The 24,906-nt window shown below is 42.0% G+C and overlaps 2 protein-coding genes across 7 annotated transcripts in view; one reads left to right on the forward strand and one right to left on the reverse strand.

Annotated features, from left to right (window-relative positions):
- The window catches only part of LOC116382133 (low-density lipoprotein receptor-related protein 1-like), an 81,253-nt gene extending 59,997 nt beyond the window's left edge, over positions 1-21,256 (forward strand). The window contains exons 42-90 of one of the 2 annotated variants that reach the window (XM_031844897.1): positions 654-843; positions 982-1,186; positions 1,282-1,474; positions 2,176-2,301; positions 2,391-2,519; positions 2,728-2,847; positions 3,014-3,127; positions 3,249-3,398; positions 3,488-3,610; positions 3,740-3,856; positions 3,964-4,092; positions 4,215-4,340; positions 4,463-4,603; positions 4,768-4,955; positions 5,918-6,101; positions 6,197-6,282; positions 6,389-6,508; positions 6,641-6,828; positions 6,977-7,182; positions 9,208-9,396; positions 9,519-9,667; positions 9,917-10,010; positions 10,174-10,290; positions 10,442-10,561; positions 10,694-10,816; positions 10,909-11,034; positions 11,167-11,283; positions 11,964-12,070; positions 12,205-12,337; positions 12,455-12,577; positions 12,701-12,823; positions 12,921-13,058; positions 13,189-13,326; positions 13,467-13,586; positions 13,712-13,980; positions 14,091-14,269; positions 14,368-14,474; positions 14,670-14,789; positions 14,888-15,064; positions 15,215-15,355; positions 15,465-15,638; positions 16,196-16,357; positions 16,682-16,853; positions 17,048-17,149; positions 17,825-17,898; positions 17,980-18,073; positions 18,198-18,236; positions 18,909-19,053; positions 19,486-21,256. In XM_031844897.1, the coding sequence (XP_031700757.1) occupies positions 654-843; positions 982-1,186; positions 1,282-1,474; positions 2,176-2,301; positions 2,391-2,519; positions 2,728-2,847; positions 3,014-3,127; positions 3,249-3,398; positions 3,488-3,610; positions 3,740-3,856; positions 3,964-4,092; positions 4,215-4,340; positions 4,463-4,603; positions 4,768-4,955; positions 5,918-6,101; positions 6,197-6,282; positions 6,389-6,508; positions 6,641-6,828; positions 6,977-7,182; positions 9,208-9,396; positions 9,519-9,667; positions 9,917-10,010; positions 10,174-10,290; positions 10,442-10,561; positions 10,694-10,816; positions 10,909-11,034; positions 11,167-11,283; positions 11,964-12,070; positions 12,205-12,337; positions 12,455-12,577; positions 12,701-12,823; positions 12,921-13,058; positions 13,189-13,326; positions 13,467-13,586; positions 13,712-13,980; positions 14,091-14,269; positions 14,368-14,474; positions 14,670-14,789; positions 14,888-15,064; positions 15,215-15,355; positions 15,465-15,638; positions 16,196-16,357; positions 16,682-16,853; positions 17,048-17,149; positions 17,825-17,898; positions 17,980-18,073; positions 18,198-18,236; positions 18,909-19,053; positions 19,486-19,623 (6,845 nt within the window). In that variant the 3' untranslated portion in view covers positions 19,624-21,256. The remainder of the gene's footprint in view (positions 1-653; positions 844-981; positions 1,187-1,281; positions 1,475-2,175; positions 2,302-2,390; positions 2,520-2,727; positions 2,848-3,013; positions 3,128-3,248; positions 3,399-3,487; positions 3,611-3,739; positions 3,857-3,963; positions 4,093-4,214; positions 4,341-4,462; positions 4,604-4,767; positions 4,956-5,917; positions 6,102-6,196; positions 6,283-6,388; positions 6,509-6,640; positions 6,829-6,976; positions 7,183-9,207; positions 9,397-9,518; positions 9,668-9,916; positions 10,011-10,173; positions 10,291-10,441; positions 10,562-10,693; positions 10,817-10,908; positions 11,035-11,166; positions 11,284-11,963; positions 12,071-12,204; positions 12,338-12,454; positions 12,578-12,700; positions 12,824-12,920; positions 13,059-13,188; positions 13,327-13,466; positions 13,587-13,711; positions 13,981-14,090; positions 14,270-14,367; positions 14,475-14,669; positions 14,790-14,887; positions 15,065-15,214; positions 15,356-15,464; positions 15,639-16,195; positions 16,358-16,681; positions 16,854-17,047; positions 17,150-17,824; positions 17,899-17,979; positions 18,074-18,197; positions 18,237-18,908; positions 19,054-19,485) is intronic. The other variant, XM_031844898.1, reaches the window with a different exon arrangement.
- Positions 21,257-21,459: 203 nt separating this feature from the next.
- Positions 21,460-24,906, reverse strand: part of fmnl3 (formin-like 3) — a 33,469-nt gene continuing 30,022 nt past the window's right edge. For 3 of the 5 annotated variants that reach the window (XM_031844903.1, XM_031844902.1, XM_031844901.1), the window contains one exon: positions 21,460-22,965. In XM_031844903.1, coding sequence (XP_031700763.1) covers positions 22,901-22,965 — 65 coding nt within the window. In that variant the 3' untranslated portion in view covers positions 21,460-22,900. Of the gene's footprint in view, positions 24,854-24,906 lie in introns of all 5 variants that reach the window. The other 2 variants (XM_031844906.1, XM_031844904.1) reach the window with 2 other exon arrangements.

Here is a 24,906-nt window from a genome sequence, read left to right on the forward strand (position 1 = left end):
TAGGACAAAGGCTATCGAGAGCAGCTTCATGCTTTCATTGATTTTTTTTTTTTTTTTTTTTTTCACCCTGGCCTATTTCCCTTAATTGACTCAAGCTGTTCAATGGCAGTTTTCTTCCCAGAACAAGAAGTCACCATGAATGAGAGTGTCCACAGGGAGCTGTATTTGTATGTGCAGTCAGCCAGCCATGAAATGTCAGGATGATACATACTCTTTAAACTCTCTCCAGAAACAGCAGGTGTGTCACAGACTCTGCTCTGTGTGGTACCACTACATTACACTCTTTCGTTTCCCCTTTTCTCTTTAACCTTCCTCCTCACAGTGTTTCACTGTTCATGAACTGATGTGGGAAGATGGGGATAATCCTAAAAGCACTTAACCACTGCCTCTTTAATAAAGTCTCAGAGGTAACCATGGGGGCAACTTGTTAAACTATGATGGTATTTAATGAGTTGTTGATGGTCCTCATTAAAGCTCTCAATAAAACCCCCGAGAGTCGATAATATTTATAGTGAAATGAAAGAACCTTGTTCCTCTTTTTGCCTCTCGCAGCTTTGGCTGGATGAAAATAAAATAACTATTGTCTGAAGAACTATAGTCGTGGGTTCAAAATTTTTACAGAGGGCCAACTTCTTTCTTCTCTGCTCCCACAGATGTAGGCTCAGTTGAGGGCCTGGCATACCACCGTGGTTGGGACACACTCTACTGGACCAGTTACACAACCTCAACCATCACTCGCCACACTGTGGACCAGAGCCGCTCTGTGGCCTATAACCGCAACACTGTGGTCACTATGTCTGGAGAGGACCATCCCAGAGCTTTTGTGCTGGACGAGTGTCAGGAGTGAGTCATTAATAGCAAAACTTACTTTCTTTTGAATAGTAGATTTTCAGTTCAGCCAACCGTGACGTTTATTCCAAGACATTTTATGACCTCCCACTGCACATCATTATGCTTATCCTGTGTTTGCTCCCACTACAGTATTATGTTCTGGACCAACTGGAATGAGCAGGCTCCGAGCATCATGAGGGCCTCTCTCAATGGAGCCAATGTGCTCGCGATCATCGGTAGTGACATTAAAACTCCCAACGGTCTGGCCATAGATCACCGTGCTGAGAAACTCTACTTCTCCGACGCCACACTGGACAAGATTGAACGCTGCGAATATGATGGAAGCAGCCGTTATGTAAGACAGCCCTTTAACTTTGTCTTTGGCTACATCTAGGTGTTGACTTACACCTCCGAGTTCTGTGACATGATGCCTAAATGTTTCTGCTTCAGGTCTTGTTGAAGAATGAGCCTGTGCATCCGTTCGGCCTGGCTGTGTATGGAGACTACATCTTCTGGACTGACTGGGTGAGGAGGGCCGTCCTTAGGGCCGACAAATACACAGGAGGAGACATGAAAGTGCTGCGTGCCGACATCCCTCAGCAGCCAATGGGCATTGTGGCTGTGGCTAATAACACCAACAGCTGTAAGTATTATCCACTGAAGTTACTGTGAAGTTTGTATAAGTTGCTCCTCTCAAATACATGATTCCATTTTTGTATCCATGCCAGTGGCGAGGCTTTAGGGATGTGCATGCTAGTCTGTCAGTTAGTCTGTCAGTCCCCCACTTTGGTTCAGACTGAAATACTTAACCACGAATGGATTGCCATGAAATTTTGGCACAGATATCCATATCCCACTCAGGAATCTGTCATCACTTTGGTTATCATCAAATAAATCTTTCTAATTTGTCCAAAACTTCCACACCAAATACCTGCAAAACTCATGATATTCCCATCAGCCTCGGCTGTACTTTTTTACTTCGCAAATTCCAGCATGCTAACAAGCTAAAGTAATGTGGTGAACATTACAGTTATACATGTAAACATGTTACAGTAACCTTTATACATGCAAAACGCCAGCATGTTGGCGTTGCCATTACGAGCATGTTGCCATGTTGGTGTTAGCATTTAGCCTCATCGAGCCACTAGCATGACTGTAGAGTAGTCTTGTTATTGTATATGACCAACTTTCACAGACGATAACTATGGTCAAGCTAAAAAGTTACCAGAGTATACTAACTGCATTTCATTATATATATTAAATTGTGTGTTGGGCTTTCTGCTAATATTTTCTCCACAAGGAAAGAACACTCTCATTAACCCTCCTCTGTCATACCTTCCTCAGGTGAGTTTTCTCCTTGTCGTTCAAATAACGGAGGTTGCCCAGACCTGTGTCTGCCCACATCTGATGGACGGGTTAACTGCAGTTGCCGCGGAGAGAGACAACTCCTGGACGATAACACCTGCTCTTGTAAGAGAAAGTCTTCACTCATTTTAGGATACGATTTTCCACCTCTTGATTAAAAATGTTGCTGAATTCAAATGTTTCTACCTCACCAGCATTAAATGTGTCGTGTGGAAGCGTGGATGACTTTGAGTGTGGAAACGGTGACTGTATCAACTACAGCTTGACCTGTGATGGCATGGCTCACTGCAAGGACAAGTCCGATGAGAAGCAGTCCTATTGTGGTGAGTTTGTTTATGGGACCAGTAGTTGATTTACAGTGAGCTGTCACAGGTACATTTTGAGCTGAAGGGGGAAATGTAGTTTGTTTGATACAGAGTATGTAGCACAGCTTATTGGTTTCATTTATACTGTTTTTATAATTGTATTTATAATATGTGAAAAAGGACTCTGGGATTGAGCTAACTCTAATCAACTGCTGTTCCTCCGCAGCCAATCGAATTTGTAAGAAAGGCTACAGGCGCTGTATGAACGGCCGCTGTATCGGCCACCAGTTCTGGTGTGATGGAACGGATGACTGTGGTGACCACTCGGATGAACTGCCCTGCAACAGTAAGCAATTTAAATGCACTTTTATAACTGCAGCTGATTTAAAAATCCTTGAGGTTTTGATAGGTGTCGGTCCGGTATTAGATTTTGCTACATGTTTAATTGCTATGTCCACACAATCCCGCAATGTTTTTGCTTACTCGATCGAATTGCCTTCTGCACCCTGCAGTGACCCTGTGCAAAGTGGGAGAGTTCCAGTGTAAAGATGGAAGCTGTATTTCCAACTTCAGCCGCTGTGACCAGGTGGTCAACTGTGAGGATGCTAGTGATGAAATTAACTGCCGTAAGTAATCTACCATGATGATTTTAAAACGATTATTAAAGGGGAAAGCTAAGCTTTAATTAATTGATTAGTTACGATATCTTTAAAGTTAATTTTTAAAAGCTTTTTCCATTATCTTCAGAACCCACCGATTGCGCCCGTTTCTTCCGCCTGGGAGTGAAAGGAGTGTCCTTCCAGAGCTGTGAGAAAACTACTCTGTGTTATCTTTCATCATGGGTGTGTGACGGCAACAATGACTGCGGAGACTTTTCAGATGAGAGAAATTGCCCAGGTTGGATGATTTGTTTCCCTTCAAAATGCTTTCTGCCTTTCTAAAATTGTCAGAGATTTTAGATTGGTTTTTTTTCTGTTGTCTTGCAGATAAAAGGAAGCTTAAATGTCCAGTCAACTTCTTTGCTTGTCCCAGTGGTCGCTGCATTCCTATGAGCTGGACCTGTGATAAGGAGAATGACTGTGAGAACGGCGCTGATGAGACACACTGTGGTCAGTCAACAAAGTTGTCCTCTAGTACACAAAACATACTAGGAAAAACAGCCTGTTTTTCTTTTGGCTTCTCACTGCTCATGGAAAAAAGTGTGCAGTGTAAATGAGATCATTTCTCCTCTTTCGCAGACAAATTTTGTTCATCCACCCAGTTTGAATGTGGGAACCATCGCTGCATTTCCAGCCACTGGGTGTGTGACGGCTCTGATGACTGTGGAGATGGTTCTGATGAGGACCAGAAATGCAGTAAGTGACATAATTACTAACTCTCAAATGTAAAAGTGCTTTTCCCATGCCCAGTGGAGGCATTTGCCTGTATGCGTCATATAACTTTCCCATAATTATCGTCACAGAATCCAAGACATGCAGTCCTGAGGCTTTCCAGTGTCCCGGCTCCCACATGTGTGTGCCTCAACGCTGGAAGTGTGATGGAGACAAAGACTGTCCTGATGGAGCCGATGAGAGTGTCAAGGCTGGCTGCAGTGAGTGGGACAGTTACTAAATTACTTCATGGAAAAATATGTCCTCTTTGTGTTGTGATTGAAAAAAAAAACATTAACTAATTATTGTCCATTAACCAAAGTGTGTTCTTTTCCACTTCCAGTGTACACCAACAACACTTGTGATGAGAATGAGTTTGTGTGCCAGAACAGACAGTGTATCCCCAAGCACTTTGTGTGCGATCATGACATCGATTGCCCCGATGGCTCAGATGAATCCCCAGAATGTGGTGAGTGTGTGTGTGATTGTGATCCTGGAAGAGAAATGCAGAAAGGAAAGTTAGAAAATTCAGCCCACAAAAAAGTTTTTGGGTGATGGGTTGATAATAATTATGCTCTTGTTGTGGTGTAGAATACCCAACATGTGGTCCAGATGAGTTCCGCTGTGCCAACGGCCGCTGCCTCAACCAGAAGAAATGGGAGTGTGATGGAGAGTTTGACTGTCAGGATGGCTCTGATGAAGCTCCCAAGAACCCTCGCTGCACTGACTCTGGTAGAAATTTATAATCAATAAATGTTATTTGTTTATCATTTTTATTTCTCTACCAATGTAATAAACTATGAATCATATGAGAAACTTCTTGTCCAGAAATGCCAAAGCCGCATCTTGTTTCAAAGTTACACTAATGTAACCTGCCATTTGTCTTATGATTTCAGAGAGGACGTGTAATGAGTCAGCCTTCATGTGCCGTAACGGGAAGTGTTTGAATGAGACTCTGCTGTGTGACCGCAATGATGACTGCGGTGACGGCTCTGATGAACTCAACTGCTTCATCAACGAGTGTCTCAACAGTAAGCTGAGTGGCTGCTCGCAGCTCTGCGATGACCTCAAGATTGGCTACAAGGTAAGTTGTCTAATTGTTTGTTGATTTATTTTTTTCCTCCCCATTTTTTCAAGAGCAAATAAAGCAAATCAAATTGCTTTAGGAACTCACTGACTTTGATTGCCTCATACATTATACGTCTAATAGGCACACAGTTAACACAGACAAATTGGGTTTATACTATTAATGGTGAGTTAGAGAGGATCCGAAGTAAAAAGGTTGGAAACCACTCAGTTCAGGCATGCAGTTATGTAAAAAAACTGTTTTGGCTCCCTTCCTAGAAGTAGGAGGCCATTATTAGAATAGCTTGAACTCTGTGTGAACTCTCATGCCTGTGGTGTTGAGGTAGTGGTCAGAGCTTCATTTCAAAATGATAAGGAATGATTTGTAATCCCAAAGGTTTTTATGCTTTTCAGGGTGTCAATATTCAATGTTCGCACATTTAATTGAACATAACTTCACCGTCAAAGATTTGCCTGCATGTGTGACTGCAAATTCCCCCGTACTGGCAAATGAGTAGGATTTGGAAGTGTGACAGTGAGTTTTTGAGTTCTTTTAAAACACAGATTTGCTTGTTGTGAGTAGTGACAGTTTAAGCTGATTTTGACTAGTAATGAATACATGTTTTTGCCATGCCTTGTGGTAAGATGATGTTCATTATTTGACAAACGCATTGAATGTCAGCTTATTTTTTTATCTGCGCTCTCTGTTGCAAGAGTATTTTGCAAATGAGATTTGGAGCTATTTATGCAGTTTATCTGACAGCAGCACCTGAATTTCATGACAGTATTTAGATATTAGTACCACTCTACATAGGAGTTGGATTTTGGTGAAAGGAACAACACATGTATCAGGTTGACTGACAGAGGTTTTGTGGCAGGCAGTGGCATACTCTTCTAATTGGTCCAGACTAAAAGTGAGAAGTGCCAGAACCTGCAGGCGATGAGATTTTGACATATCTCCTGTGCTCTTGGCCCCTTCAGTGCAGGTGTCATCCTGGTTTCCAGCTTAAGCGTGATGGGAAGACATGTGTGGATATAGACGAGTGCACAACCACCTACCCCTGTTCTCAGCGCTGCATCAACACACATGGCAGCTTCCACTGTCTCTGCGTGGATGGCTTTGAACTGAGCCCCAATGACCCAACCGTCTGCAAGTCCACGTCGGGTAAGGCATGCTTGCGTGTGTGTTTTGCATTTTGCTGGTTGCTCATAGCCAAGTCAACCCTGACTCCAATGTTTCTGTCTGGTATTTGTGTGTAGAAGTGGAGCCCTACTTGATCTTTGCTAACCGATACTACCTGAGAAAACTCAATCTGGATGGATCCAACTACACTCTTATAAAACAGGTGAGACACACTTTATCTCAGTTTGACCTGCTGATACACAACAAGGTGAAGCTGTCATTGTTTGCACTCCATTAACCTGTTAAAACTGTACCTACATCTGTTTCAGGGTCTGAATAACGCAGTGGCACTGGACTTCCACTATGCAGAGCAGATGATCTATTGGACAGACGTGACCACTCAGGGCAGCATGATCCGACGCATGCTTATGAACGGCAGCAACATAGAGGTCAGTGAGGAAATCAGACCCCCTTTTAGCCAGCCAACACATTAACCACTGTATTTACTCCTTTTTATGAAAGTTGTTTGAATCTCGTGACTGGAAATTTCTGTCTAACCCTGTGACCAACTGACGTGGCAGGTTTTGCACCGGACCTCCCTGAGTAACCCAGATGGCTTGGCAGTGGATTGGGTTGGCGGGAACTTGTACTGGTGTGACAAAGGCCGGGACACCATCGAGGTGTCAAAACTCAATGGGGCCTACCGGACTGTGCTGGTCAACCAAGGCCTGAGGGAACCTCGTGCTGTGGCTGTGGATGTCCGCTATGGGTGAGGAGCACAGCTTAAGTTTCACAGGTCATCAAAACGTTCTCATCCGGTCATGGTGACTGCTGAGCTATTTTTGAAATTTAAGGTAGATTTCCTTTCGAGTCACCATACTGTAACTCTAACAATATCTTTATCCCCGGCTGGTTAGGTACCTGTATTGGTCTGACTGGGGGGACAGCCCTCACATTGGGAGAATCGGGATGGATGGCACCAACAGAAGTGTCATCGTCGAGGATAAGATCACGTGGCCCAATGGACTAACCCTGGACTTCATCAATGACCGTATATACTGGGCCGATGCCAGAGAGGACTACATTGAGTTTGCCAGCCTTGATGGCACCAACAGACACACAGGTAATGGACCAGTTCACTTTCAGACATGCTTAGAGCAACTTGACTGATGGGGTCACGCATTTCTAACCAATTTTCAACAGCGTGGGACTCCAGTTTCATGTATTGGTCTGTAGAAGATTAAGATATGTATGAGTATTTTTTAGTAAGTAAAACGTAATGTTAAAATAAAAAGTATTGGAGGTAGGAAACTGTTGAATGCCACATAGTTGCATCTTCAACTTGAAATATACGGAAGATGCATTCGAGGCACCATTGTTGATGCATTTATTGATTTTGTCTTTTAATAAAAGCTGGTGGGCAACTGTGAAGCTTTAATTAGTTTTTTATCTAGTCCACTTAATAGGAGAAACAATTTTTGACAAAACCTCACTGGTAGTAAAATAAGGAAGTACAGAAACTGAATATTCAGCCCATCAGGTTTTGTTATGGCTACAATTTGTAGGGTGCCAGGCTTATGGGCTTGTGATCTGTCTGAACGAGTTTCCTCTTGTCAAATAGTCATGCATACATTCACATACTTGTTTGGGAGTCACCAAGCACAAGCAGGCAGTTCAGATGGTTCCCTGCTGGGCTGGAGTCATGCAGCACAGGCCCAGGGGACAGAAGCCCTTTTTGTTTTGACCAGTGAGGCCTCTAGCATGTATGACGTCTGCATAGCGCTCAGTTACTTAACACCCTCACTACAATAGTTGATATTGTCAGCCAACCAGGCGTGCAGAAGAGTTCTGGAGCCCAGCCGGGCGTCTGTATTGTTTCATTCGCTAAGCTCTGCTCAACACATATAGATGGCTGTGGCCTCCCATCAATCCTCGAATGAAGAACGTACATTACATGTAAAATGTAGAATATTGTAGTACGAGTGCTCTACAAATTCAGGGCATGCTGCAAATTTCTTTCATTGCAATGTTCCAACAGAAAAACTTCACAGATTGAACCATTTTGGAGGGAAAACTACTGTTTATACAAAATTACAATTCATGATGAAACATCCAACAGTCTTGTATTAGCTTGTGGTGTTAGTCCCCCAGCAGCTTGTCCAGGGAGTCATTCACCCGTCCTTTGATATACAAACACCGAACTGGCCTTGTGCGTGTTTGTAGAACAAGACTTGGCCTGTTTGATTGAGTTCAGATAAGGATTGACCAAAGGGACTTTCATGCTAATCTGACTAATATCACAGTTCCACCTGATACGTCCATCACATTAACAACATTTTAGTTCTTTAAAGTACTTCACTTGTTATAATCAATACTGTAACCATGGTCACCTCATGAAAAGGTGTTTTCAAACTGCCATGTGTGCTTCATTCGTGCTTCATTTGTGTCTTCTTGCATTTGCCAATCCATGCATGTGTGATGTATCTGGGTTGCTGAGTTTTACAACAGAAACTAAAAGTGTGTTTCCATAATGCACAAGCCTCAAATACTGAGAGCAAACACATGAAATGACACGATGTGGAAACAGAAAAGGTGCAATTAGAGTGCAAAGCCTAATGAGGCGTTGAAACCATTACCTAACACACAGATTGAGTAGAGCCACTGTAGCTGTGCACCCCACCCTGCCTCTGTTTTACGTTAACAGTACAAGACAGTTTCTCTTTTGGATACAGCAGCAAGAATAAGAAACGTTTGATTGCTAAAATCACAACATTATCTTCCTCTTCTTCTTTTCTTTTCCGTTAGTTATTGAATTTCTAGAATAAAATGGAAATTTGAGACATGTGTTATGAATGGGAAATTCATGTATTTGCCAGTTTCTCATATTTACTTGATTAGACACTAGTAGTTGTATGCACACGACATGTTCCTCTTTTTGGGAAAGCATAGTTTTTACTATTGATGAGCATTATTAGGCAGAAACATATGGACAAATCAGGAAAAGATTGATTTTTGGTCACAGCACTGCACCAATTGGTTATAAAAATGAATCACTCGGGATAACAGTGGGAAACCTTCAGTATGAGAGATTTACTCTACCTAACAACTCATTAAAACTGTGATTCAATGTTTGTCTGTTGCTTCTCAGTTCTCAGCCAAGACATCCCCCACATCTTTGCAATGACTTTGTTTGAGGAGCACATCTACTGGACCGACTGGGAGACAAAGTCAATCAACAGGGCTCATAAGTCTCTGGGTACCAACAAGACCACCCTGATAAGCACCTTGCATCGGCCCATGGACATCCACATTTACCATCCATACCGCCAGCCCGAGGGTAAAAGCTGCCTTTTTGATCCTATTTTTTTACACTTCCCTAAATATCATAAAATATCAGTCTTGTGCTGAAATGCATATCGTTGCAGTCAAAGTTTAATACATTTCCCATCTTTTTCCCAGTGCTCAACCACCCGTGCCAGACAAACAACGGCGGCTGCAGTAACCTCTGCCTCCTCTCTCCTGGAGGAGGCTACAAGTGTGCTTGTCCCACCAACTTCTACCTGGCAAATGACAAGCGCACTTGCATGTCCAACTGTACAGCCAGCCAGGTAAGGAGGCTGTGTAAACCAATGTGAACATGACTGAATTACTACAGGTGATAAGTGGATTTTCATATCTCCATGTCTCGCTGTGTCTTGTTTGATGAACTGCTACGCCTTGTGATTGTCTATCGACAGCTGGCTGGCTGCCCAGTGCTACACTAGCTAGCTCCTCCTGCTTCAGCCCTGTTGACGCAGGAGGAGCTCTGGTGTTATGTCCTTTCAACACTTTGATCAATTTCCCTCTTCCTTCTGTAGTTTGTATGCAAGAACGACAAGTGCATTCCATTCTGGTGGAAGTGTGACACGGAGGATGATTGTGGCGACCGGTCGGATGAGCCAGCAGACTGCCGTAAGTGTTTGAGAAAGATAATTAGGAGACTATAGTGTGTCACATTCCTGAAACATGTAGGTGTGAAATTCAATTTTAAGTAAAAGGGACAATTTTGCAGAGGAGGAGTTTAAGTGTTGAAAAAATGTGATGCTGACAAAATAAAATAATGTTTTCACGACAGCTGAGTTCAAATGCAGGCCGGGGCAGTTTCAGTGTGGCACCGGCATTTGCACCAACCCTGCCTACATCTGTGATGGAGACAATGACTGCCAGGACAACTCAGATGAAGCCAACTGCGGTATGTCCCCAAATGATTATCTTACACATTTAATAATCTGCATCCTGCCCTGTCTGTTTTTTGTTGGATACTACCATCACCATTTTATTGCTCAAATCTGTTGCCCTGTTGCTTGTGTCTTTGTTTGTCTGCTTGTGTAACTGCACCGCAGATATTCACGTTTGCCTGCCCAGTCAGTTCAAATGTTCCCACCCAAGCCGCTGCATCCCAGGCATCTTCCGCTGTAACGGCCAGGACAACTGTGGAGAAGGAGAGGATGAGAAGGACTGCCGTGAGTAGAACCTTTTTTCTTTTTTTTCCCAATTACATCATATATAATACAGTGCCAGCCTTGACATGCTATTCTTTCACTTTGATGCTTAATTTCACACAGTAACTATAAATCTGTCTTTCCTTCCCGCAGCTGAGGTCACGTGTGCGCCCACCCAGTTCCAGTGTGCCATCACCAAACGCTGCATACCTCGAGTTTGGGTGTGTGACCGCGACAACGACTGTGTGGATGGATCCGATGAGCCCGCCAACTGCAGTAAGACTCCCATTTTATTTAGCATTTTGTTTAACCCGAGTCATCCGGATCAGTTCTCAATTGTAACCGCCTCCAAATGTTTCTCTCTCCAGCCCAGATGACTTGTGGTGTCGACGAGTTCCGATGCAAAGACTCTGGACGCTGCATCCCTGCTCGCTGGAAGTGTGACGGCGAGGACGACTGCGGCGACGCGTCAGATGAACCAAAAGAGGAGTGTGGTAAGAAAATCAACTCCTTTTTAAAATTAAGATGCACTGAAGCGACATTTCTGCCGCTGATGTTTTCAAACCGGATTTTCTTCCTTTCCATTTTTGTTTTATTGATTCTAACACTCTCCGTGCTTTGTACAGCTGAGAGGACATGTGAGCCGTACCAGTTCAGATGTAAGAACAACCGCTGCGTACCAGGCCGCTGGCAGTGTGACTACGACAACGACTGTGGGGACAACTCTGATGAAGACAAGTGCAGTAGGTGTCACTTTACGCTTTGGGACAACGCCTTTACGCTGTGTACTATCAGCATCTGTGATCTCACCTTGCCCAGTGTCACTTACACTCATGCCTGGTCCACTGGAAGCATACTCACTCTGGACCTTTAACCTGTTAACTATGTCACTTGTTTGCGATAACATCCATTCTCTGTCATTTCGGATGCATCTCACCTCATCTGATATTTGTTTCATTTCATACTGTCCTTTTGGCATGAGCCAGAGGTAAGTTAGTCCACCTTCATATGTCACCTCTCTGCTGTGTCTCCCACTCCACGCTGTCTCCACTCTCATGCTCCTGTCCAGCTGTGATCCCCACCCACCTGTGAGAGTCTGCAACCTGAGCTCTAAATACTGTAGATTATTTTTGCTATATTGCCAGATGCTACTGCTTAAAACTTTGTTTAATGCTAATTTTATTATTACCACAAAAACATAAATATAGCACTCAAATTATATAAGTTATATAAAAATAGCATTTCGACTTATTGAGCTCCTTTCATTCTCTCACATTACCTCCTGCTGCATCTACAGTCTTCCTCTGTGGTATTTTCAACCCTTGTCCTGTGTTTTGTGGTGAAGACTAAAACAGCCATAGCTCACTGTTAAGGGTGTTCATGTGTTATGTCACTGACCTTGTCACCCTGCCTTCTTCTGTAGTGCCTCGACAATGTTCTGAAAGTGAGTTTGCCTGCACCAACGGCCGCTGTATTGCTGGGAGGTGGAAGTGCGATGGAGACCACGACTGTGCTGATGGATCTGATGAGGTGCAGAAACTTAATGTTTGAACCGTCCTTTACATAATATCTCGTGTTGATCTGGAAAAATAATTGAATCGTCTGTGTTTAGTATTCATTTGTAAGTATAAAAGCTGATCCTTCGGGCTATGATGTCTCTACAGAATGGCTGTGACCTTAAGTGTGACAACGACCAGTTCCAGTGTAAGAACGGACACTGTATCCCCATCCGCTGGCGGTGTGACGCCGACCCCGACTGCTTGGACGGCAGCGATGAAGAGAATTGTGGCAGTGCTGGTAAGTGCATGTTTGTGACTATATATGCTGTTTTGAATTCTATCACTTATCATTAATTTGTGCTGCTATTCTAATTGTTGCCTTGAACTAGTGAAAATCTCTTTTTGTTTTACTCAGCTGGGCGTCACTGCCCTCTGGATGAGTTCCAGTGTAACAACACTTTGTGTAAACCCCTCGCCTGGAAGTGTGATGGGGAGGACGACTGTGGGGACAACTCTGACGAGAACCCCGAAGAGTGCAGTGAGTGCAGCCTTGTGAATGACGCACATGTGCAATGTCTGTCTTTTGTCATCGTTTGTCCTGGCAATTTTTTTTTTTATCCTCTATCTTTTGTCTCATGTCCTCTTTCTGTTTGGCTTTTAGGGAAGTTCCAATGTCCTCCCACCAGAGCTTTCCGCTGCCAAAACGACCGTGTATGTCTGCAAATGTCAAAGAGGTGTAATGAAGTCAATAATTGCGGCGACAACTCAGATGAACTGAACTGCGGTAAGTTGTGGAGTCATTCAAATCGTTGTGAAATCGCCTCCTACTTTTATTAAGGAGATTCCTGACCTGTGCGTGTGCACGGTGTTTATGTCTACAGAGGTCCCTCCAGCTTTTCCCACATGTGAGAAGGATGAGTTCCTGTGTGCCAACGGCAAATGCATCAGTTCCACTCTGCGCTGTAACTTCTTTAACGATTGTGAGGATTATGGCTCTGATGAGATCAACTGCAAAACAGGTGCTTCATGTCAAAACGGATTTCTATATCATAGCTTACCAGAGAGTTGATGTTTCAAATGTTAAGCATCAGCAGAATCACTAAGATATTAAAATCCACTGACTCATGTTTGACTTGTGTTTGTGTTCAGACACCAAACTAAATGACTGCAGGAGTAACAGGACTCAGTGTGGTGATGGAGACGAGGCCCACTGTGTCACCAACAGCACAGACTCTTTCTGCTCCTGCAAACCAGGCTTCCAGAAGTTAGGACACCACACCTGTGGAGGTACACATGCACAAAACACTGCACTTGACCAATAATAACTCACCTCAAATATATAAATGCTTTGGAGGTAAGGAGCTGGGGTGTGGTATTTTCCGTATTGATGCGTATTAAATCTTTCTATTTGGCTCTCCATTTTTCAGATAAGAATGAGTGTCTGCAGTTCGCCATGTGTTCCCATCTCTGCAACAACACCAAAGGATCCTACAAATGCAGCTGCCACAAGTACTTCACCAGGATCAGTGACACCTGCAAGGCTGACAGTGAGAACCAGAACTTCATCTGTTTTATACGCTGCTTATCCTTTCATGCTTCTTTTTAAAATGCTCATGATAATTCATTTTAGTTTCAAAGGCCATCCTTTTGACTTTTTCTCTTTTTCTTCCAGGCATGAACAGCAGTCGACAAATTCTCTACATAGCCGACGACAATGAAATCCGCAGTCTGGACCCCGGCATGCCCAACTGGCGCTATGAGCAGACCTTCCAAGGCGATGCCAGCGTGCGTATTGATGCGATGGACGTGCATGTCAAGACCAACCGCATCTTCTGGACCAACTGGCACACGGGCCGCATCTCCTCCTACGAACTTCCAGGACCGTCCACATCACCATCATCATTATCCTCCTCGACTGAGGGCAGGATCACCAACTTGCAGGTAATGCCGGTAAAATTTGTGCAGATGCACAAACTCTCCATCGTACTATCACAAACGCATCACACACAATCATATGGGCACGCAATGACTGCGTCTCTGCCTGTATCCAGATCAAAGAGCTGAAGATGCCTCGTGGTATAGCAGTGGACTGGGTGGCTGGTAACCTGTACTGGACGGACTCTGGTCGAGATGTAATCGAAGTGGCTCAGATGTCAGGCCAGCATTGCAAGACCCTTGTCTCTGGCATGATAGACGAGCCTAATGCCATCGTAGTGGATCCACAGAGAGGGTAAGAAAGAGTGAACTCTTCGACGGTGGCTTCGGGGAAACGCTCGTATAAAATATATGATTTCAATGAGTGTGCTCCAACTCCGTGTTTCCCTTCAGAACCATGTATTGGGCAGACTGGGGGAACCACCCTAAAATTGAGACTGCTGCCATGGACGGCACTCTGAGACAAACTCTAGTTCATGAGAACATCCAGTGGCCCACCGGTCAGTACGACATTAACATTATATGATTTATCTTAACCCTGATTTGTCCAAGGAAACGAAAGCATGCATGCTATTTCTCAGCAACTTCCTTCTCCACATTCACATTTAGCCGGCTGTCCAGCAGCATTACAGCCTTTTATTCTATGTAGGTTGCCGTGTCTCTATCTGCAAGGCTCTTCCATTCTGTCTCTACAGGTTTGGCTGTCGACTACTTCAACGAGCGTCTTTACTGGGCAGATGCTAAACTCTCAGTAATTGGCAGTGTTCGTCTGGATGGCTCTGATCCTGTAATTTCTGTCTCTGGCATCAAAAACAGTTGAGTTGTTTCTTCACTAAAAACAAAACTGTGAGAAACATGAAAGTTCAGAAACCTGGCATCTTATCTTCCCCCCCCCCCCCCCTTTATTTCTCAGACCTTCTCCATCCATACAGCATAGATATCTTTGAGGACTACATATATGGGGTCACCTATATCAATAACTTTGTCTTCCGGGTCAACAAGTTTGGCAAAGGCCCCATGGAGAATCTCACCACAGGCATCAACCATGCTACTGATATAGTCCTCTACCACCGTTACAAGCAGCCAGAGAGTAAGTTGGCTTTTCTATGTATTAGTTTACTTGAGTCCTCAAAGTCATAAGATACATAATATATTTTAAGTTGTATAAATTAATACAACTGGGTTTTATACATTTTATGCAGTTTTTTCTCACTGGATGTCTTGTTTGTCTCTGCACCAGTGACTAACCCATGTGACCGGAAGAAGTGTGAGTGGCTGTGTCTGCTCAGCCCCAGTGGACCGGTGTGTACCTGCCCCAACAACTACGTGGCAGACAACAGCACGTGTGTAGAGAGACCGAGCCCCACACAGTCACCATTCTGTAAGTCTGCAGATACAGTTCACTGATGTACACATACAAATACCTGAGCAGTAGAGCAGCAAACAAAATGTTGGTTTATCATGGAACCCCCCCCCCCCCCCCTCTACAGCTCCCCCCTCAGGGCCCTGCGATGTTCAGTGTCAGAACGGTGGGAGCTGCTTCCTCAACGCCCGTCAGGTGGCCAAGTGTCGCTGCCAGCCCAGCTACACCGGAGAGAGATGTGAGATCAACCAGTGCAGGGACTACTGCAAAAATGGAGGCACATGCACTGCTTCTCACACAGGTAAGAGCACGACACATGTGATCTCTTTTCCTTACTTTAAAAGCAAGAGGTCATTTAATTTATATTAAGTTTCTTCCCTTTTTATAAGAACATCAGTCTTGGGTGTGTATATTTATGTAGAATTCAAAAAGTTGAATGGCCTTTGTAATGACTGTTACATAAACGTGAGTGGGAATTCTGTAATCTGTCTGGATGTTATTAAATCGTCATTTTTCCTTTTGGGAAAATGTTTCTAACTAACAAATTATTAAGTGAAATAAACATGTTATGACAACTTTGATGTGAAATGATAATTTCTTTCTGGCAAGTATTTTATGCCACTGATATTTTAGTTGGTCCAAAAATCATAAGTACAATTTCCCCCCATCCTTATGATGTCTGTGAAAGTGCCGTGGAGTATTCATTAGTAACAGCGATCCCATGCCAAGATGTTGCAGAAGAGAGGACAGGGACTTAGAGTAAGGGACTTGAGATGCATAGCTCGTGTATTGTGGTTGTATTCATTTATATTTGTCTCACAATTTTTTGAACTTCAAAATTCATGTCCTGTGTTGCAGGTGCCCCAACCTGTAGATGCCCAAAAGGCTTCACAGGGCCCAACTGTAGCCGCCACACTTGTCAGGACTACTGCCTGAATGAAGGCAACTGCTCGGTCAACATGGGCAACCAGCCAACCTGCAGCTGTCTGCCAGAGTACAAGGGAGACCAGTGCCAGTACAGTAAGTGGCAGCACTGTCACATGTTGCTACGTTGTCTTTAAGGAGTCTGGATCTGTATGGATTCTCAGCTTCTTAAATATTTATTCTCCTGTAATGTAAAAAGATATATTTCATTGCTTTGCTTTACCTTTTACTTTACAAAAAATGACGAGTCTACAATGGCGCATTTTCTCACAAAATTATTATCAACTTTTACAATGTTATCTTTGATTGTTCTAGGGAAGAAAAAAAGCCCCACTACTAATACAATCCTATGGAACAACATGTGAATCTATGACAGTTGAGTTCTTTGCACTTATCGCACGTCTTCCTTCCCGTCCTCAGCTAATTGTGAAGGGTCCTGTCACAACGCTGGAACCTGCTTACAAACCTCCAACGGCACTAAAATCTGTCTGTGCACCACTCAGTACATTGGATACCAATGTGAGTTGGACAAATGTCTGTTCTGTGGAGCGGGCAAGTGTTTGACGTCATCCTCAGGCGAGGTTTCATGCAGGTGGGTACACTGTGGACAACATGCACAAAACTTGCACAAAATAAATTTGACTTGAAATTTGAAATATTTGTAAATTTTTATTTTGGACTGCTCAGTACCATGCGGGCAAGGCCACACATATATCTTATTATTATTGTTATATATTATCAAGCAACACAATTATTTTTTGTGTGTGTGTGTGTGTGTGTGTGTAGCTGCCCCAACGGTCAGACCCAACCCAGCTGCTATTCCTGTTTGGACTACTGCTCAAATGGACAATGTTCAGTTGACACTCGCACCCTGCTGCCTCAGTGCAAGTAAGATATGACACCCACGCCCATCTCAACCCCACACATCAATACACTTATTTCAAATGGCATACTACACTGACGTTTTTATGATATACTATACTATGACTTCTTTATGGCATACTATACTATATACTTTATATTTATACTATATATTTGTATGATCTTTTTGGCAGACTATACTATGCAAATTTCTATGACTTTTTTCGACACGCTATACTTCCATGACATACTATGTATTTTTAACGTCATTCTATCCTGGGATTTTTAAATCATACTCTGATATTTTCAGACCTCTATGCTGGTGAAAGCTTTTGCCGGACGCATTATGTTTACGTTTCGTCTGTACTCAAATTTGGCACACTCGTCCACTTTGACTCAAGGATGAACTGATTAGTGTTGGTCAAAGATCAAGGCCCGTGACCTCACAAAACACTCGTTTGGCCATAACTCAAGAATACATATGCTGTTGCTATTATAGCCTCTTGTGACTGAATGAATGGAAATAACAAAATATTATCAGATGATTTTATTACTAAAGAGACATCACACTCTCTTCCTCTCCCTGACTATAATATTATCTATGATACAGAATATATACTATTGATATTGATTACTGGGGCAATAGAGGAACCATCAAAAAACTTGCACACTTTCTAACTCTGTTCCATTGTGTGTGTCCAGGTGTCCTGTGGGATGGAGGGGATACAGATGTGAGATTGCAGCAGCTTCTATGGATGCTTCTACTTCCAGTGGAAGTAAGTCACACAGTTTAGAGAATCTTGTTAGTAAAACATGCACTTTGGTCCTATTTGCTCACATTATTTGCTCACTTGCAGGTACTGCCTCCATCATCATCCCAGTGCTTCTCCTGCTGTTACTGGCACTTCTGGTCGTTGGTGCCATCTTGTGGTACAAGAGGAGAATGCGTGGGTGAGTCCTGGTTTCAGAGAGTTTCGATCTTTACTCCATTTTTTCATCTTTTCCTCACACTATTAGAAATCTCGCCTCTCTTTCTCTCTTACCTTTTGATAACCATCTATTTCCTGTTTCCCAGGTCTCTATGGCCGGGCAAATCTCGTTCTCAGTGCTCGCGGTAACTTCATAGGGTTACATAATTCATCTGTTGACCCCACCCCTTCCCTAATATCCAGTCAGATTGGCCAATCTGTTTGTCAGTCTATTTGTCCAATCTGTTGGTCAATGTAGAAATCTGTTTGTAATTGCCTGCCATCTCCTGTTTGCCTCCCACTGGGTTTCCCAACCGGCAAACACGGGGACATATTTAATCTTAGCCAAAGTAGTTTTGCTGGTAATGCACAAACAATCAAACTGTTATGTCCGTGTTGCATCTCCATACCTTCCCTTTTTACATGTGTAAATGTTAGGCTTACTCTATGTGCTTGAATACTAAAATATACAAGTGTGCATCTATGAAAAATGTTTATGTGCTTGCAAACAACCGAATATTTGCAATGTGAAAATTCAGCATTCTCCACTCTAGACATGCTGCCGTATATATTCTCTGGGTTTGATCAAATGAGCTTTTGTGAAAAGCTTATTTGACAACCTTTAATATATGTTGTCGTGATTGTGTGAATTGTACATTGCTGTTGAGTCAGTACCTGTTTTATGCCACGTTGTGATATTTTTCAAGCCTCTGTGATTTTTTTTTTTTAATTTAAGGTTTCTCTCAAAATATAGGTCATGATCTTCTAGTTAATAGCTTTGATAGTTCATCAGTTTATTTATCTTTATCTGTCTGCAGTGCAAAGGGCTTCCAGCACCACCGAATGACAAATGGAGCCATGAATGTTGAGATTGGGAACCCTGCCTATAAGATCTATGAAGGAGACCCTGACGATGACGCTGGGGAGCTCCTGGATTCAGACTACGCTTTGGACCCAGACAAGGTAACACAGATTAAAGCGTTTTTATATAAACAATGTGTTCACAGAAAACATCTCTTCTCACTTACTCCTAGTGTTAAATAGCCATACAGATAGTTTAAGTTTCATCCACCTATATTAGAAAACTTCTGCCACCTAAAACAATGTCCCAGAGCAGGCCAATACACAATACTACATTATAAACACTATAGGACATATCAACCTAAATTACAAACCACAACTATCCCATGGGTTCTAGTGGTAACGGAAATGGAATGATTGGTTGTAATTATTTGGATGAACTGACCATTGTAAGTGACAAAATGTCTTTTTTATTATATTTTAGTGACCTGACCTTTGTAAGCACAACATGCAGTAAATACCGGTTTCACATTTAACAAATATCCGCCTTTCTCTTTCCCTTTGAGTCACCATGTAATTTTCTTTGCTCTGCAGCCGACCAACTTCACCAACCCAGTGTATGCCACCCTGTACATGGGCGCCCAGAACAGCCGCAACTCTCTGGCCAGCACAGATGAAAAGAAGGAGCTTCTCTCCCAGGGCGACGAGGATATGAGTGACCCGCTGGCGTAGAGCTTGGCATGGATTGAACTCTGCCAACATTGCCCCGCCCAACCCAGTGCTGAGCCAATGAGATCTCTCATCTTATGCCTTTACCGAGTGAAAAGAAAAGCAACAAAAAAAAAAGAACATTGTATAAAATGTATAAAATGAAGGACTACTTTTTTTAAGTGATTGCAGTATTATATTTTGTTCTTTGACAAAAAAAAAAAAATTCTCTGGTGATGGAAAGGAACCATTTTATAGACATTTATTCAGTTCTTTTTAATTTTGCTCACCTCCTCCTCACAACTCTCCCTCCCCTCTCACGCATATAGCCACTACCTCTGTGCAAATGTAAAAGATAGAGACATACAAATGGCAGTGGAACAATTTGAATTTTTTATTTTTGTATGAATTATAGGGTATAGGGAAGGAAAAAATATTATTGTTCCACCTTAGAAAACGTTGCCAAGTCTTTGTTGTTCATGAAAGAGAGAAGTGCCAGTGCTCACTATGAATGCTTCCTGGATGCTGGTTCGGCTCAGTCTTTCTCATGTGTACATGTACGTTTGCTGCTGGATGTCTAAAGGGAGACCGAGGCTGGGAGCGTACACATGGAGGACTCTGCATCAGACGGTGTTTGTTCTGTTGTCTCAAAGAACTACATTCAAGTGATTGTCTTTTAACTCCTTGCACAGACTAAATTTATATATATATTTGCATATATATAAACCTATTAACAAAGTGTCTTGAAAATATACCCAGGAATACAAACATCAGTAACAAATAGCAGTCTGTACTTAAGTTTTTTTTAAGTCTTTGTGTAATTGACATTCTTTGTGTCGGCAATGAGTCTGTGGCAGTGTGCGAGTGTGCTGGATGAAGATGATTGTAACAAAGTCCACATTCCAGGATGAAAAGTCTGGGATGGATATCTGTGGCCTTGGTTTAGTCTACTGCTGGACACTCTGGACAGAAGTCAGATTTTGCTTTGAAACTGTTCTAGAAAGTTCTTTTTACTGAGGGACGGCGAGCTTCTGTGAATATCCGGTCATCACTGAAAAACAATCTGCATCTGGCTTTTGTTCCTTGTCTTTTGATTGTAAATGTGTTTTCAGGAAAGGCCGGGAAGACCGTTTAATGGTACGTACTTCTGTACGAGATTTTTTTTATTTTTTTTGTGTTTATTTTTGTTTTGTTTAATTGTATGCAATTACATGGATGTGTAATTTAGGTTAATGCTCATTAAGTGCATTCTCAAGAAGGGGACTAATCGGCTCCCTGATAAGCATTCCTTTAATTCCTTTGCCATGCTGTTAACGCTAACCACCTGTCTGTCAGTCAAACTGGTTTTTAGTGTCTCACTGCTCACCACGCTGCTTTTAACTGAGCTCACTCTGCATAGTGCTCTCACACACCCAACCTAGAAGAAACTCTTGTTTTCGCCCCTCACTTGTTAACAGTATTCATCACGTCGTCTTTTTTTACATCCTGCTCTGTTAGCTTTTCACCTGACCATGTAAATTAGAACAATCATTTTTCAGTTGGAGAATTTCTTTTGGTGGCAAAAACCCACATGGATATTTGTGGTTATGATTGTTTTGTTATGATTCTATTTCTTTTTGATATAAGAAATTAAATGGATTTTTATAGTAGAAATGTACAGTGGCTCTGTCTGTCATTTGGAGAGATGGAGGGGAAAAGCAGTCAGTCATTATTTCTGACTGAGGACATCTCAAGTGAACATCAAGTTTCCTTTGAAATAAAACATGAACATGTAGGAATCACTTGTTTTGAATGTTGCTTCATCAAAGAAAGAGCAGCCTTTGTTTTCATACTCCTGAGGTGTAATGACAGTCTTTGGTCTTGCAGTTACATTATTCATCTTATTTATTAAACAAGAAGTGTCATCTTTCAATCAATAGACAATATCATGGATAATTTCTTCGAAAAAGTAAGTTTCTTGATTTGAATGTACATAAATGAATACTTAAAGAATAGTGTCTCATACGATGTTGAGCCAAATGAAGTAGTGTAAAGATGTATCGCTCCCTTTATGCCAATGTTATGCAAGTTTCAACAGCTGTTCGGAGAAATAGATTCATCTCTAAAAATGGAGATTAAATGAAATTTTAAAACATAAGACCTCATAGAAATGGGTACATCCTTCATCCATAACCACATCTATAGCAGGTTAACGTCATCTGGCCCCTAATCAGCAGTCCATGTGGAGTCTTCTTCATACATTTGTCTCTTCCCTAATGTCCCTTAAGGTGTGACAAAGTGTTGTCGAGGCATATAACATTCCGTTTTTAAGAACTTCTTGGACAAGGCACAAAGAAATATAAATCATTATGAGCTTAGACACTGATGCACCAGAGGTAAATAAGAGTAATCGTAAAATCATTATTCCCCTTACCGTCTAGTTGTGTGACTTTAAAGCTGGAAATTTAAACTTCTGGATATTGTCAGTATTATAAGACTACTGTTATAGAACAAGGCATTACAAAATACAATCTTTAAAAACAAAAACAAATGAAAGCTGTAGAATGAACAAATTATGGCTGCTTCAAGAGAAATAACACTGTTTATACAAAAAAGGCACTTCTTAAGCAAAACATGAGGCATTGGAGACATTTTGGTTTGGCTAGCTTGTCCAAAAGAACCAGCGGAATCGGTTTTTTTCCTACCGAAAAACTGATGTGTAAATGTAATTAGTCAATATTTAGTCTTGATTGAATGTGTTGACTTTGCTTAAAGTTTGGAAACAGTCCCCAAATGTCTCATAATATTGAAGCTTCTCTGTTATGTGGAGGAAGGTTTTGTCTCTTCATGGCAATCATCCCAGCAGCAGAGATGGCATCTTCCCCTGGCTGACTTCCAGTCTAAGTCCTGCTACGACTGCATAATCTGAGGAAATTAACGGTTTTGGGAATAAGGTCCACATGTTGGCAGCCGCTTTGTTTGTGAAAGCAAAGTTCCTCCTGCTCTGTGGTCCCGCCGGTCCTCAACTCACCTCACCTGTTTTGTAGTTATCCTCCTGGTTCTCCGTGGAAACGGGGCAGGGAAAGTCTTGTGTTTGCAGTGAGACAGGAGTAACCCATTGTGCTTCTGTAATGATGCCTGCTCACTTAAAGTGGCTGTAAAGGTCCTCCATAAATAAATAAATTACCCAGCTATAACAAGGGCTCTGTCCTGTCCCTCCTTTCAGTCTTTGTGATCTGCAGCCTCAGGGTTGAGATAGACCATCGAGACACAGGGAGGGAGGTTATAGTGGGGAGGGGAGTATAAGTGACCAATAAGTGGTTTAGGGTCTTTTCCAACCGCTCCGGATCAACGCATCAGCTCGCAGGAAAGGCTGGTTTCGGAGATCTGTGAGTAGGTATGGAGAGAGGGGTCAGAGACGGGGATGGGGGACACACATGTTAGAGGACCCAGAGGTCAATAAGCAAACTTGCTACTACTTGACTTAACTTTAACTTATTTTTTCTTAGACAGTGCTAAGAGTGTGTTAAGCCATATAGGTAGAAGACATTCACTCAATTACCGGTTTATCAGGTACACCTAATTATCTAATCACCACATTCACCCAATGAAACTATAAAGCAAGGATTCTATCTCGGTCTGTGGGTATGTCCTTAGCATATTTTAAGAATCTTGTATCCTTCATACTAGGCAGGTGTATTGCTGGGGACCAAAGGATGTGGCGTGTCGAATGTGGTGCACTTTGGCCAGATGGTGGAGCTATAAGAATTTACTTGATGTTTTAAAGAAAGTCATAATATAGTGAGTCATGAAATATATCACAAAAAGTCATAACTTTGTATGCCAGGGAAAAAGTAATTAAGAAGTCAAAGTATAGTATGTCATATGAATTCATAAAAAGTCATAGTATAGTATGGAATAAACATAACAGTCATAGGAGAGAGTGTCATAAAAATTCAAAGATAATATGTCATAAAAAAGTCATGGTATAGTGTGCCTTGAAAAAGTTAAAGCACATGTCATGAAAGCGTCATAAAAAGTCATAGTATAGTATTTTATAAAAGAATGTCTTACAAAGTCTCAGTACAGTATGACATAAAAAAGTCAGAGTATATTACGTCATAGTAAAAGTATAATATGTATGTATAGAAAAGTCTTGTTACAGTCAAGAGGATATGTCATAAAAAAAGTCTAAATATAATATGTCATACAAAAGTCAGAGAATACACCTTTCTGTATAATGCAATACAGCACCACAAACATCATACAAAATTATCATAAAGTTGAATCAACAAAAACTGAAAATTATAACCATCATGAAGATAGGAATAATTGTAGGACGGCTGCATTAGCTTTAGCTAGGTGTACCTTATAAACCGGCAATAGAGTTTACATGTCTACATGTCAGTCAAATAATCATAAAATATCTGCAATAACTTCTGCAGTTACTTTGTTTACTGTATATAAGAAATATCAAAATGGCAAATAGGGGCATAAACAATACAGACTGAACACTGACTGACACATTGCCATAACCTTGAATTTCAACTGGTAGTAGTGATACACAAAACAGTGAAAGTCAAGGTTTTGGTAATAGCCATAATTATTACAGTTACAGTATAATGGTTAACAAGCTCTACAAAATTGCTGTGTACAGTCAAGCTGGTTGTGACAAAAGTAACAGAAAACCTCTCAGCTCTGTAAAAAAAATGTAATTTATATCTGACTGACAGTTTTTTTCTAGAGCCTGTTGACCAAACAGCTGTTCAGCACACCGCGAACGACAGTTAGCAAAGACAAAACATGGCGGGCGTGGTCGACAGGTGAGAGTAAATGAACATTGGACAACATGCAACACATAATTGGAGGGGGTGAGGAGGAGGAGGATGATGATGATCTCAATGGTATAGCTATGCATTTAAACTGAACAATGATGTTCTTAAAATACCACAAAGACTTCGTCTCTGATGCAAAGACTTGGTGGAAAATTAAATAAGTGAATTCATGTTTTCATTGCTAGCGGTTGAGGCAAGTGATACTGTATTTCTGTAAGTCGCTTCTTAATTAATCTTGTTTTCTAACTATTGTGTTGTAAAGCATAATCTCTGTGCTGCGAAGCCTTTTTTTTGTTTGCCTCCAAAGCACTAGCTGAAGCAGCTGACATCACTGTAGCAGCACACAGCAGCTGGAGGGCCAAGCAGGCCAGGTTTCAGCCAGGCTACCTTCCTTACCCTCTCTTAGGAGTGGGAAATACTGTCATTAATCTTCTTTTCAGCTGGAGGGGGTAGAATGAACAGTGGTGGTTGAGGAAAGAAGAGTCACATGTTA

The sequence above is a fragment of the Anarrhichthys ocellatus genome, unplaced genomic scaffold (genome assembly GCF_004355925.1).
Source record: "Anarrhichthys ocellatus isolate YVR2014 unplaced genomic scaffold, GSC_Weel_1.0 scaffold5, whole genome shotgun sequence".
Taxonomy (NCBI): Eukaryota; Metazoa; Chordata; class Actinopteri; order Perciformes; family Anarhichadidae; genus Anarrhichthys; species Anarrhichthys ocellatus.